Raw genomic sequence first — 13,941 nt, 5'->3', positions numbered from 1 at the left:
TAGGAGAAAGGCATGAACCAAATGCACATGCATGTCCACCACAGGTAGTAAGTGAAGGTGGAGAAAGAAAGCGTGAACTAAAGAAAAATTAGGGGGCGCTACTATGGACACCATTGTAAGTTATTTTTCTCCACAGGCATTTTTATAAATGGATGTTAATTTGGAATTTTTTTTATTTTAGAAGGGAACGCGATCGTTGAGTAATATTTATAGTGGGATAACCCTTTAAGGATGATTCTCATACCTTCAGTATAGTTCATGCAGTAAAGTATGTAGTAATTAAATAAACTGGACAATCGTACAAAATTACAGAACGTCTTTATTTTGAAGGGTTAGAAATAATATACATATAAACTCCTAGCAAAATCATTATTCAATCTTAATTGTTTGATTTATAATATATGCAAATGCTTTGTAAGTTGCTCTCCAAAGGATTAAAACAAAAACATATTCTAATTCTAATGATAATGTTTCAAATATATTTTATATAATAATTTTTTCTGATTAAACATAATGTAGGTATTATTATGGCAAATAATGTGTATTATATTATCATGAAAGCAAAAAACTGACATTAAGGGGAAGTCCATTTTTAACACGTATTGGCCTATTAGACTGGGCACCAAAATGTGTTAACATTTTTTACAGTAACACTATGAGAAGTAACACAAGGGAACTGGTTAAAAAAGAAAAAAAGAGTAAGTAGTGTGACTTTTCCGGAGCAGGTTTGAAGTTACTTGTTTGTGTGGGTGACACTGAAGCTCTAAAACACAGTCACATCATCTGCAGTTCCTAAACACTGTAAATACATTGCAATACTTCTCTTCTACTAACCCTGCGTTACCGTCTTTGATTAGAGCTGCATTCGCAATTCTGATCGTCATCAATGGAAATCGCCAACAAGCTTGTTCGCAGACAGATCCTTAACAACTTAGCTGAGCTCCAATAATGTAGTGGAAGAGTCAGGGTCCTTTTACACTAGTCCATTTTGGCCATAATAATGAGCACTGATCAACGAGACAGCTCGCTGATCAGTGCTGGTTTGCCTCTTTCACAAGAAGCTATGTATGGGGGAAGAGCGCTCATTACTACGATCGCTGATCCGCATACATTTATAACATTTCGGCAGCACGTCTGCCTGTTTACACAGAGAAATGTGCTGCCGACCGTGATAATATTTTAGGCTGTGTAAATGGTACAATCAGACGATAAATTAATGATTGCTCGTACATCGGCTGATCGTTGCCCTGATTACACAGGGCAATTATTGGGAATGAGCATTCTGTGAACGCTCGTTTGCCCGATAACTGGCCCGTGTAAAAGGGCCTTTAGGCTGGATTCACACCTCCCAGATTTGTTGTCGATTTTCAATACAGATTTTACTCCAATGCGAAGGCTGAGATCAGCATCAAATCTGCAACGAAATCTGTGACGTGAACTCCGCCTTACTCTTACCTACATCAGATTACTGTAGAGTGTCTCGTATAAGGAATAATTCCAAGAATACAACTCAGAGCAAGCAGAATTGTGAATACAGATCTGAATTATAATACAGGATACAATTTAGGATCAGTACAATATAAGTAATGCAATATATTTACAAAGTGTTAAAATACATTAACTATAAAAGTCTAAGGGTGGACATACGCTTTAAGAGTTAAAAGTGAATATCCCCTTAAAGAGGCTCTGTCACCAGATTTTGCAACCCCTATCTGCTATTGCAGCAGATCGGCGCTGCAATGTAGATTACAGTAACGTTTTTATTTTTTAAAAACGAGCATTTTTGGCCAAGTTATGACCATTTTTGTAGTTATGCAAATGAGGCTTGCAAAAGTCCAAGTGGGTGTGTTTAAAAGTAAAAGTCCAAGTGGGCGTGTATTATGTGCGTACATCGGGGCGTTTTTAATACTTTTACTAGCTGGGCGTTCTGATGAGAAGTATCATCCACTTCTCTTCAGAACGCCCAGCTTCTGGCAGTGCAGACACAGCCGTGTTCTCGAGAGATCACGCTGTGTCGTCACTCACAGGTCCTGCATCGTGTCAGACGAGCGAGGACACCGGCACCAGAGGCTTCAGTTGATTCTGCAGCAGCATCGGCATTTGCAGGTAAGTCGATGTAGCTACTTACCTGCAAATGCCGATGCTGCTGCAGAATCAACTGAAGCCTCTGGTGCCGGTGTCCTCGCTCGTCTGACACGATGCAGGACCTGTGAGTGACGACACAGCGTGATCTCTCGAGAACACGGCTGTGTCTGCACTGCCAGAAGCTGGGCGTTCTGAAGAGAAGTGGATGATACTTCTCATCAGAACGCCCAGCTAGTAAAAGTATTAAAAACGCCCCGATGTACGCACATAATACACGCCCACTTGGACTTTTACTTTTAAACACACCCACTTGGACTTTTGCAAGCCTCATTTGCATAACTACAAAAATGGTCATAACTTGGCCAAAAATGCTCGTTTTTTAAAAATAAAAACGTTACTGTAATCTACATTGCAGCGCCGATCTGCTGCAATAGCAGATAGGGCTTGCAAAATCTGGTGACAGAGCCTCTTTAAGTATGATTACAAATGTGAGTTATGGAACTGCAAAAGCTTATTTTAACATTTGACAGCAAAATTCTGGAAATATATGAATTATGCAAAAGTAACATATCAGCCAGCTCTAAGACTGACATATGATCGCACTAAACAAGAGACTGGTATTTTTATTAATTATTATTTCCTATAATTATTTTCCTAATTATTTTTATGAAGAAATCCTGAATCTTCTCTTAGGATCTTAACACAACCAGACAAATAAATTAGAAATAAACAAATGATTGAAAACATATTTCAATTAAGAAATACCAGAAACGGGAGAACAAAAATCCAATACGCACTGAAAGTGAATGGAAATAAATTGTATATGACGTGTGAGGCCCAAGACAAAACACGTTCTTGGCTTTAGTAATAAAACATTAGTGCACGTATCAATGACACCAGAAACCCATGTCCTAGATTTAATAGGACAGCACGAACACATCAACAAAAAAATAGAAATATGTAATAAATTATGGCTCTGCTGCTCTGATCTAGGACCATTCATGTTCAGTCTTCCAAGTAGTAATAAATACCTCATGTGTATACAGTATGGATGAATACATATGGATTCTCACATTGCATGCAGATAGAAAATTATCATCTATATTAAAAAAATAGGCTTTGCAGCGGAATGGCTAAATGTGACGCAGATAGTCAAGCAGCAGAATGTCAGATATGCGGATCCTGAGATATTTATTCATCATTGTCTAGTGGAAATATAAGCAAAAAAATAAAAAGTTAGGAAAAAAAAAAACACAGACAAAAGGGAGATAAATGATACAAATATACATGAATACAGATACGAAGAACACATTAGAAGCTTTCCTGTTCAACATAAACCATATCTTCTACCTATACTTTTCACAGGTCTGGTAGTCGCTAATAATAACAATTATTGCCAATATAAGCAAAACGCATGGATAGCTAAAGGGACTGTCTCGTGTATTTATTTTAGTTTCCTTAACCCCTTAATAACCAGGCCATTTTACATGTTAATAACCAAGGATTATTTTTTGTTTTTTCACGGTCGCATTTTAAAAGTCATAATTTTTTTTTATTCCGTCCACATAGCCGTATAGGGGCTTGTTTTTTGCGGGACGAGTTGTATTTTTCAATTGCATAATTTTTGGGTGCATATAATATATTAATTTTTATTAACTTTATTTTAGGAAAGAATTGAAAATAAACAGCTATTCCAGCATTGTTTTTCACGTTATAAATTTCCGTTGTTCACTATGTGGCATAAACAATATGTTACCCTTATTCTATAGGTCGGCACGATTACAGGGATACCAAATATGTAACGGTCTTATGTTTTCCGATGTTTGCAAAATAAAAACCCTTAAAAAAAAAAAATTACTTGCTTTTGCATCGCCGCATTCCAAGAGTCGCAGGTTTATTTTTCCGTCGATGTAGCCATATGTGGGCTTGTTTTTTGCAGGACAAGGTGTAGTTTTCATTGGTAGTATTTTGGGGTACATGGGACATATTGATTAACTTTTATTTTATTTTTTATGATGGGAATGGGAGAAAAGATAATAATTTTGACATTGTTTTTTGTGGGGTTTTTTTGGACGCCGTTCACCGGGCAGTTTAATTAATGTGTTAACTTTTATTGTTTGAGTCGTTACGATTGCGGGGATACCATATATGTGTTGTTTTTTTTTTACACTTTTCCTAAATAAAACCACGTTTTGGGAAAAAAGTGGTTTTATTTTATCTGTAATCGTTTTTTTGTTTTTTTTCCATAAACGTTCTTTAACTAGGGGACTTCACCATGCGATCTGCTGACCGCTTATATAATTCTTTGGTCTACTTAGTATACCGGTCAGTGTAAAACGGACTGGCAATCTATTAGGCCATGCCTCTGGCAGTTGCTGAAGGCAGACCAGGGGGCCTTTGTTAGGACCCCGGCTGCCATGGAAACCCAATGGCGTCCCACGATTTCTTTGCGGGGGTGCCGATGGGGTGAAAGAAGGGGCTCCCTCCCTCTGTCAAACACATTAGATGTCGCTGTCGCTATTGACAGTCATCTAATGGGTTAAACTGCCGGAATTGGAGCGAGCTTCGATTCCGGCTGTTGAAGCAGGAGCCCGGCTGTGTATAACAGCCATGCTCCTGCCGCTGTACGGGTGGGTACACTGGCAGTACCCACCCGATCAGAGCGACTGATATATCCGTCGCTATGCGGGAACTAACACCTGCGACGGATATATCCATCGCTCGTCGTTGAGGGGTTAATTAAATGCAAGTCTATATAATGATTTTTGTCATTCTCCCTGAGTCTATACAACAAAGCTGACAAGCGAGTTCCAGAAAACAGGAAGCGTCAGCCTATTGTGGCTAGTCACTGAAAATGTGCTAAAATAACGAATTTAACGGTCCGTGATTGGCTGCTTAGGTCACATGATGAGATAATGCATCATCGCTGCAGCGAAGCAGACAATACTTAGCAGGGGACCAAAGAAGTATCAGCAGCGGGGGATTTGAACGGTATTGCTCATTTTTTGCCAGCTTAACGCATATTAAGTCTATTTACATTTATTATGGGGCTTCAAAAAACATTTAATGGGACATTTTGCTTGTACCGAACACACACATGCTACAGTCTCTTTAAACATTAGACAACGTACACTACCGTTCAAAAGTTTGGGGTCACCCAGACAATTTTGTGTTTTTCATGAAAACTCACACTTATATTTATCAAATGAGTTGTAAAATGACTAGAAAATATAGTCAAGACATTGACAAGGTTAGAAATAATGATTTCTATTTCAAATAATAATTTTCTCCTTCAAACTTTGCTTTCGTCAAAGAATGCTCCATTTGCAGCAATTACAGCATTGCAGACCTTTGGCATTCCAGCTGTTAATTTGCTGAGGTAATCGGGAGAAATTTCACCCCATGCTTCTATAAGCCCCTCCCACAAGTTGGATTGGCTTGATGGGCACTTCTTGCGTACCATACGGTCAAGCTGCTCCCACAACAGCTCTATGGGGTTGAGATCTGGTGACTGCGCTGGCCACTCCATTACAGATAGAATACCAGCTGCCTGCTTCTTCCCTAAATAGTTCTTGCATAATTTGGAGGGGTGCTTTGGGTCATTGTCCTGTTGTAGGATGAAATTGGCTCCAATCAAGCGCAGTCCACAGGGTATGGCATGGCGTTGCAAAATGGAGTGATAGCCTTCCTTATTCAAAATCCCTTTTACCTTGTACAAATCTCCCACTTTACCAGCACCAAAGCAACCCCAGACCATCACATTACCTCCACCATGCTTGACAGATGGCGTCAGGCACTCTTCCAGCATCTTTTCAGTTGTTCTGCATCTTACAAATGTTCTTCTGTGTGATCCAAACACCTCAAACTTCGATTCGTCTGTCCATAACACTTTTTTCCAATCTTCCTCTGTCCAGTGTGCTTTTGCCCATATTAATCTTTTCCTTTTATTAGCCAGTCTCAGATATGGCTTTTTCTTTGCCACTCTGCCCTAAAGGCCAGCATCCCGGAGTCGCCTCTTCACTGTAGACGTTGACACTGGGTACTATTTAATGAGGCTGCCAGTTGAGGTCCTGTGAGGAGTCTATTTCTCAAACTAGAGACTCTAATGTACTGTTCTTGTTGCTCAGTTGTGCAGCGGGGCCTCCCACTTCTCTTTCTACTCTGGTTAGAGTCTGTTTGTGCTGTCCTCTGAAGGGAGTAGCACACACCATTGTAGGAAATCTTCAGTTTCTTGGCAATTTCTCGCATGGAATAGCCTTCATTTCTAAGAACAAGAATAAACTGTCGAGTTTCACATGAAAGCTCTCTTTTTCTAGCCATTTTGAGAGTTTAATCAAACCCACAAATGTAATGCTCCAGATTCTCAACTAGCTCAAAGGAAGGCCAGTTTTATAGCTCCTCTAAACAGCAAAACTGTTTACAGCGGTGCTAACATAATTGCACAAGGGTTTTCAAGTGTTTTCTAATCCTCCATTAGCCTTCTAACACAGTTAGCAAACACAATGTACCATTAGAACACTGGAGTGATGGTTGCTGGAAATGGGCCTCTATACACCTAGGTAGATATTGCATTAAAAACCAGATGTTTGCAACTAGAATAGTCATTTAGCACATTAACACTGTATAGAGTGTATTTCTGATTAATTTAATGTTATCTTCATTGAAAAAAACTGTGCTTTTCTTGCAAAAATAAGGAAATTTTAAGTGACCCTAAACTTTTGAACGGTAGTGTATAAAGAATTTATTTCCCCACTCTGTCACAGGCTGCATACTACAAGTTGAGATGGACTATATATGGACTCCCAGTCTACAGAAAGCCATAACTTCTACTAGTCTTATAAACAAAGATTACTGAAAGTAGTTTTCCTTTATGTCACAATAGCCAGGAGTGTGGAATGGGCAGTAGTAGGCAATAAAATCAGAACCAACCTTCTTGGTATGCTCCATCAGCCATGACGAGGCGGAGTATCCTAGGATATAAATACAGGTGCTCACTGCCTAGAATTTTTTCCATAAGTGTTGAACATGTGTCAATATTTTCATCTTCATCTTCATGTATGGCCTAACAAAAAAAATATATATATATAAAAAGAATGAAAAATTATTCCTACTAGGGCTATTTTTGGAGCTTCCGTCGTTAGCCCTGGCGAATTACATGGGAAGAATAGAGATGCATGCAGTACTATTCTTCCCATCAATAAGACAGAAACTACTTTATATCGATAGGGTCCGTCAAGCGCCAATGCTATCCATCGTACATCGGATCTGGCAAAACATTGTCACTTCTGTTATGAACGGAAGCCACAACACAAATGTGAACATATTCTAAAGGTACACAAATACATGAAAACTTATAGTCATTTACACTATCACAATTAAATTACAATGTAAATTATTTACTAATATATATTCGCCACTGATAGGGAACATGCAACGTAACGCAAAATCATTACTAAAGTGACCCATGCAGCAGTTTCTTAATTAAAATTGGGATTGAGATATAATTTATTGCAGCCATTGTGTGCACCGATAAGGGTTGTCCCTCACACAGAGTAGTGTATTAGGAAGTAGAGCTAATAGTCATGTCAACTAAATGGATAGGATAGGAACAGTCGGGACTTAGGCACACGTATGAACTATCAATATAATGAAACATTTTTTATGTTTTTTTTCTTAAAGACACAGAATCAATTTGAAACCGAATACATGTAGATCATCAATAGGTCGTTCCCCTTTACACTATTACATTGCTCACTAGTCTTGTGAAGAAATAAATATCACACTTGACAACACTATTTTGATTTCTGATGCCAAATACTTTGCCTAAGAAATAATTGATGCAAATATATTTAATTGCATAGAGCAAAAATGTTACCTTTATTTTGTTGTAAACCTCAATAAACCTTTCAAAGCCAATCTCTTGCTCCAATTTCAGCCTTAGTTCCTCCAGATGGTCAAAAACACTATCACCTTCATCATATTCATTCTCAAAATCCTCACCGCTGTCATCTAGAGACACAAATGATTAAATGTCATGAAAATCAATGATAACATGAAGATTGATAATATTGTACAGTTTGCGAAACGATCGCTCAGTGGTCAGCACTGTTCCCTTGCAGGACTGTGGTACTTGGATCAACTGACCAATGGTAAAAAAAAATAATCAGAATTTGTATGTCCTCCCAGTGCCTGAGTGGGTTTTCTCAGGTACTGATGTGATGGTTGATGATCTCTGTACAGCTCTACTGTATCGGTTCGCATGGCACTATATAAGCAAAATGAAATCAATAATAAATTACAGTTGTTTAGAAGTAACTGTTAGAAAGCTGTCCTAGTTAGGGATATGCTCTGAGAACTCTTCCTGCATGGCCAGGTAATCCGACATAACTGCGACTTGACAGAAAGTGTGAACGGCATGCTGGCATTAGAAATCTAAGAAAAGTACCTGACTGCCATTCTTCATTAATTGCACTTTCACTGCTTTGCGGATTCTCCTCGTCCTCCACTTCAGCCTCCTCAGGCTCTGCATCATTATTTTCTTCTTCCTTCATTTTATTTTGATCTTCATTCATGGTATCTTCAGCTCCGCAGTACTCGTCATTTGACTCTTCCCTTAGTAACTGCTCCATTGATGCCTGTAATTCCTGCAAATCTCGGTCTGTCTCACCAAACATACTGCAAACAATCGAAAGAAGTATAAAATAAAAGAAGAACTTGTTGAGGTGACAGATACATTGCCACTGTTCTAGAGGATACCTGCTCTGCTCAGTATGTAAACCACCACTCTGTATAGAGACTATTTAAATCAATAAATTTTTATTGAACTTTTGTAAAAAAAAAATCACATGAATCCAAACTTACACAATCTTATGTATTAGGTACATTAATGCGTTGTAATACATGTAATTTCCATAAATCATTAAGCAGTAGGAAGTCAACAAAGAAAATTAAACAAGAACAAAAGTACCACATATCCATAAGTCGTATAGAGACTATTTAAATGCTTTTTTCAGAGATCCGGGTGGATTTCGGAAAGCGCCTTTACTGTGCCAGAACAACATAATGACACAGGGCCTAGCCATGATTGGTTTCTATGGATGTAATTTGGACCTGGAGGACCAGCGTCAGAAGAAGCAGCGGGCAGCTGCGCTGGAAACAAATCTTTTCAAGAAGGAGCGTACTTCAAATTTTTTACTTTCTTAAATCTACGTAGTAAACAATTTTTCCCAAATAACCTCGGAAAACCCCTTTAAGTTCAGATATAGCAGATTTGCTGCAGATTCCGCACAGCAAATACGCAGCAAAGTATGGTGATGGATTTTCTTCTGCTACGAGTGGGAGCTGTTGCAATCTGCCTTAAACCAGAAACATCAACTACATCCCAGGAAGCTGCATCACCCACATCTGCATTATTCCGGCTCTGGCCCATAGGCTTTAATTGAAAGGAAACCATCCCTATGGTTATTATTTACTAGGGAGCTCAGCTGTTTATATAGCTCCCATAGAGTTGTACAGAGTGGCAGCGGGGGTGATCAACCACAGCTCCATACAAATCCCTCTTCACTGCGCACATGCTGGTGAAGGGTAATGGGAGACTTAGACCGTTGGGGTTTCACCGATCTCCAGTACAGAGGTTCCAACACATCACCTGTTCTATGGATAGATGATAAATCTTGTGTGTGACAAAATCTGAATGCAGCAAATATTTTTTAATCACCCTAAATATAATGTAATCATTCAGTAAAGCAAAAAAGTTTTACAATCTTCTCTTTATACTTAAATGTGTCACAATATATACATATATAAATATAAATGTAATGCATCTATGTTGGGTCAGTGCAGTATATGGACTGAATGCAGTGTTCTGTTAAGTTGGAATACATAAACTTGTAATGGACAGACTTTTAGGGCTCTCAAAAATGGCAATTAAAGACAAGTGTTTATGCTCCTAAAAGACGGCGTAATACTCACGTGTCTTCAGAATCTGAATGATCAGCATCTTGTACAGGCTCGTCTTCAATGTCCTCTATTTCTAGTTGCTCTTCACCCTGCAAGTCAGCCACACTAGGTACATCCACCAAGGTCTTAAACAACTTAGAGAGATCTGGCAGCGAGCAGGTCCTCAGCATCTAAGACCAGGAAAAAAAAAAACTGACATTTTTCTTGGCCTAAAATAAATGCGTTACTTTTAAAGAATGAATGATAATAAGTATGTCTTTGTACCATTGACTATTGTTTACAGCTTAACTATGACAAAGACTGATGCTTTGTAGCGTGGCTAGATTTCTGCACCCAGAGGAGGTATAGGGAGAAGCCTGTCTAGACCCTGGCCCACATTACAAGCATTACATGAAATATAGTCCTGACAATGTAAGCGAGCAGGGTTATCCCATAATGTTAAATGCAGACGTTCATTTCTTCCATATTTTCTTAGAGGACAGTAGTATAGGAAGATTTTCATCTTTCAGTTAAAAAGAAAAGTATTGCCGTTTAGGCATCTAGAAAGCTGTGAAATCTCACACTTATTTTCTCACACTTAATTCTGCTCCATTGTAAAAGTACTTCCAGACACGGACTTTAGAAAAGGAAAAAAAAAAAAAAAAGATCAGTTTCCATCTCAACAAAATAAAAAATCCCACCAAAAATACCGTAAATTCCATCCACTGACCCATGACCTTTCCTTAGATCACCAATTAGATCCATGCATGTGAATATGTATTTGGATGCTTGGGTCAATGTAAGCATTCAATTTTCTTATTTTTCTAGTAGCTTATATAGGGTCGTCATTAACTCATTCATGGCTGAAGGTACTGCAGGGTGCATCTTTGTAACCAGAGTGATATCTGTAGTCATATGTACATTTGACTGCAATGCGGATAGTGGTTTGATGTTTTACTCTGGTTCTTATCTGAATGTTTAACGTACTCCGGGAATATAAAGAGTCCGTGAAAGACTGCTTAAGGGTCTTAATATGTACTTCTATATAATCGCCTGGTAGAATCTGTCTCATTTGCATCACACTGATTTTTATTAAACATTGTTGTGCAGGTGATTATTTGTCCTTTGTAGATCAATCATTGACTTTGACCACTCCATGCTTCCACTTTGTGTGAACTTCAAGCAGCCACTTGCATCATTTTAATATACTAGATTGGCGATCACTTCTTGTAAGGAGATATTTGTTATTTTTAAAAACCATTAATCTTAAGCGATTTTGTAGCAGCTAATGTGACACAGCTCTAAGCACCGTTCTCAGTCCTGGTGCAGTTGGAGCATTCACTACTACGGTCAACCATGTAATTAATAAAGAGGTGATGAAAATGATACGGTCCATCTCCGGCAGCCATATAAAAAAATAATGGAGTGGTGGCAGAGAATGCGCTCTACTGCTCCATTCATATGGGGCTTCCAGGAATGGCAAGGTAAGCCCATTCTCGTGATTGGCCAAGGTACCATAGTTCCAACCCCCACCGATCAGATATTTATCACCGATCCTATGGATCGGTGATGAATATTGATTATGAAAACCCCTTTAAAGGCCTAGTTCACACTCGTTTTTTTTTTACCTGCCTGCACTCTGTGGCGTGGTTTTTCGGCCGTGGTCGTTCAGCGCCACAGGCAAAAAACGCCTGCAAAAGTCACTTTCTCTGTCTCCCATTGAGGTCAATGGGAGGTCAGAGATGGAAACGCCTGAAGAAAGAGCATGTTGCTTTTTTTTTTTTTTACTCAGAAAAAAAAAAGCTTGCGGGACAAAATGCTTCCACCTCCCATTAAAATCAATGGGAGGCGGTTTCGGCTATTTTTTGGAGCAGTTTCCACTTCAAAACAGGCCTAAGGATACTTTCACACATACAATTTAGATGCAGATTTTCAAGCCACAACCAGGAGTGGATTGCAAAAGAAAAAGAAGTAGAATCTTTCCTATATACGTCCCCTCCCTTTACAATCCACACCTGGCATTGGCTTCAAAAACTGCATTAAAATGGCACGTGTGGCACCACCCGAAAGGGGTAATCTGTTTAAGACTTTCTCTTTGAATATGCTCTGCTATGCATGCTAAGCGGATATATTAATATTCTGCTGATGACCAGGCTGTTATATAGATAATGTACGGCCATAGATCACACAGCAGTTTTGGAATATCTACTTTAATCATGCAAGATTTCGGTTTTCGTGCTGGTAAGTGAAATATTCTACCCGGTTGTGCAAGATGCCAGTGAACCTGGAATTTTTTCTGCCAGGCATTGCTGTTACTCAGACATCAGACAACAATATTTCTATACCATATCGGTTAATATATTTAGATAAAATGTTAAATAAGTTTATAAATAGATTTCTTTTTTTTTAGAGAATACAATATTCTTCATGTTTCCAGTTATCAGATTGCAATGCATTGTTGGAACTTAAATGAAAGTTACATAATTAGAGCAAAGTTTTTAAATTACGTTTGACAATGGAGTTATTTGTTTCCAAGGACAACCAGCACAATTTTGTGCACTGCCTCATGAAAAGTACCTTGCAGAGATCCAGCTGGTAGGGTCTTTATGACAATGCTCACTGGCACTAGAAGGATGGGGGATTTATTAATACTGGTGCACTGCGTGCCCCTATCTCTCCCTTATGCAGTGTACGCCCCTTTGATGAATCCGGTGAAGGCTAAAACCAGCGTCAGGTTGTGCTTTGTTGTGTTTTTCACCACTTTTCTAAGTAGAAAGAGGCAAAAAACTTTCATACACGAGTCAAAGCTTCCACACAAAGTTTGTGTGTAATTTGTCATAATTTGGTTTGTAACACTTCAGGTCTAATGAGTCACGTCATATCCAACCTTTAAAAACACACCATCAATGACGTTAAAGTGTGAAATGTTATATATGTTTTACAGCTCATGTTTCCAAGAGCATAAGGACTTGCGGAATCACTTTCCTAGAAACCTTTTTGTGACTTTGTATAGATATATAAGTAGACTGTGCTAGAATTTACAGTCACATTTTCACATCAAACAAAATTGATTGATTTCTCTAAAAGGCGAGGCATGAGGCATTTATAGGTTATTGTTGTTGATAAAAAGCCTTCTCAGAAGTGAACAGCACATTCCAATCTCAGCTTAAGCCCATTTTTTCTGTTCCCTAGGTGCCAGGCATAGAAACAGTACCCAGCAATTTACAGGTCCACAGTGCTATCTGAAAATCAAACAATAATAATTCCAAACATGCTACAGAGGGCCGGCTCCAGGTCTACACAAGCCCTTAGGCGATAGAGTTGCAGTGGCCCCACATATGCCTCGACTTGTTTCATCAACCCAGTATATGAGACATCAGTAATGGTGCTAGTGAAGTTTTTGTCATGTTTTTTATATTTTTATTTTTTTAGTAAAAACGATAATTATAATTTACAAAATTTCAAATTGTTATAGCAGTACAGATCCCGGTATCCGGAGCTAGTTAGATAAACTCAGTCTGACATGATGTAATCCTCGAAGTAGAAGTAGTGGAACAGCAGCACACGTCTCTTGGTGTAGGAAAATATTCTTTATTCGTCAGCATCACGAAGAATGGCAACGTTTCGACCCGTAATTCACAAAGGGTTTTTCAAGCCTAATACAAAGTCTAAAAAAATCATCTTAAATAGGTAAGTACAAAGTATCACATGGTACAATTGCAATGAGAATACCTCCCACAAGTTATCACACAGACGTCTTATCAATTAGTGGTTGTTACATAAGTTATCCTGTGAAACACTGATAACACTTTTATACGGAGGGTGGATTGATATGTATATCACAGCAAACTTACAATTGCACGCCCTCAAATCTACTTAGAAAAGACTGGAGAAAGGAAAGGGAATCGCTCATCGCAC

General features: G+C 38.6%; 1 protein-coding gene across 2 annotated transcripts in view; it reads right to left on the bottom strand.

Moving 5' to 3' along the window:
• Positions 1-2,531: 2,531 nt before the first annotated feature.
• Positions 2,532-13,941, bottom strand: part of NEK1 (NIMA related kinase 1) — a 122,511-nt gene continuing 111,101 nt past the window's right edge. For both annotated transcript variants that reach the window (XM_075860259.1, XM_075860260.1), the window contains 5 exons: positions 10,057-10,214; positions 8,531-8,760; positions 7,961-8,094; positions 7,015-7,147; positions 2,532-3,290 (listed from right to left, as the gene is read on the bottom strand). In XM_075860259.1, the coding sequence (XP_075716374.1) occupies positions 3,277-3,290; positions 7,015-7,147; positions 7,961-8,094; positions 8,531-8,760; positions 10,057-10,214 (669 nt within the window). In that variant the 3' untranslated portion in view covers positions 2,532-3,276. The remainder of the gene's footprint in view (positions 3,291-7,014; positions 7,148-7,960; positions 8,095-8,530; positions 8,761-10,056; positions 10,215-13,941) is intronic.

This window comes from Rhinoderma darwinii, chromosome 1 (genome assembly GCF_050947455.1).
Source record: "Rhinoderma darwinii isolate aRhiDar2 chromosome 1, aRhiDar2.hap1, whole genome shotgun sequence".
In the NCBI taxonomy this organism is placed as follows: domain Eukaryota; kingdom Metazoa; phylum Chordata; class Amphibia; order Anura; family Rhinodermatidae; genus Rhinoderma; species Rhinoderma darwinii.
Note: the sequence above shows the minus strand (reverse complement) of the source record. Positions and strands in the feature narration are given on the sequence as shown.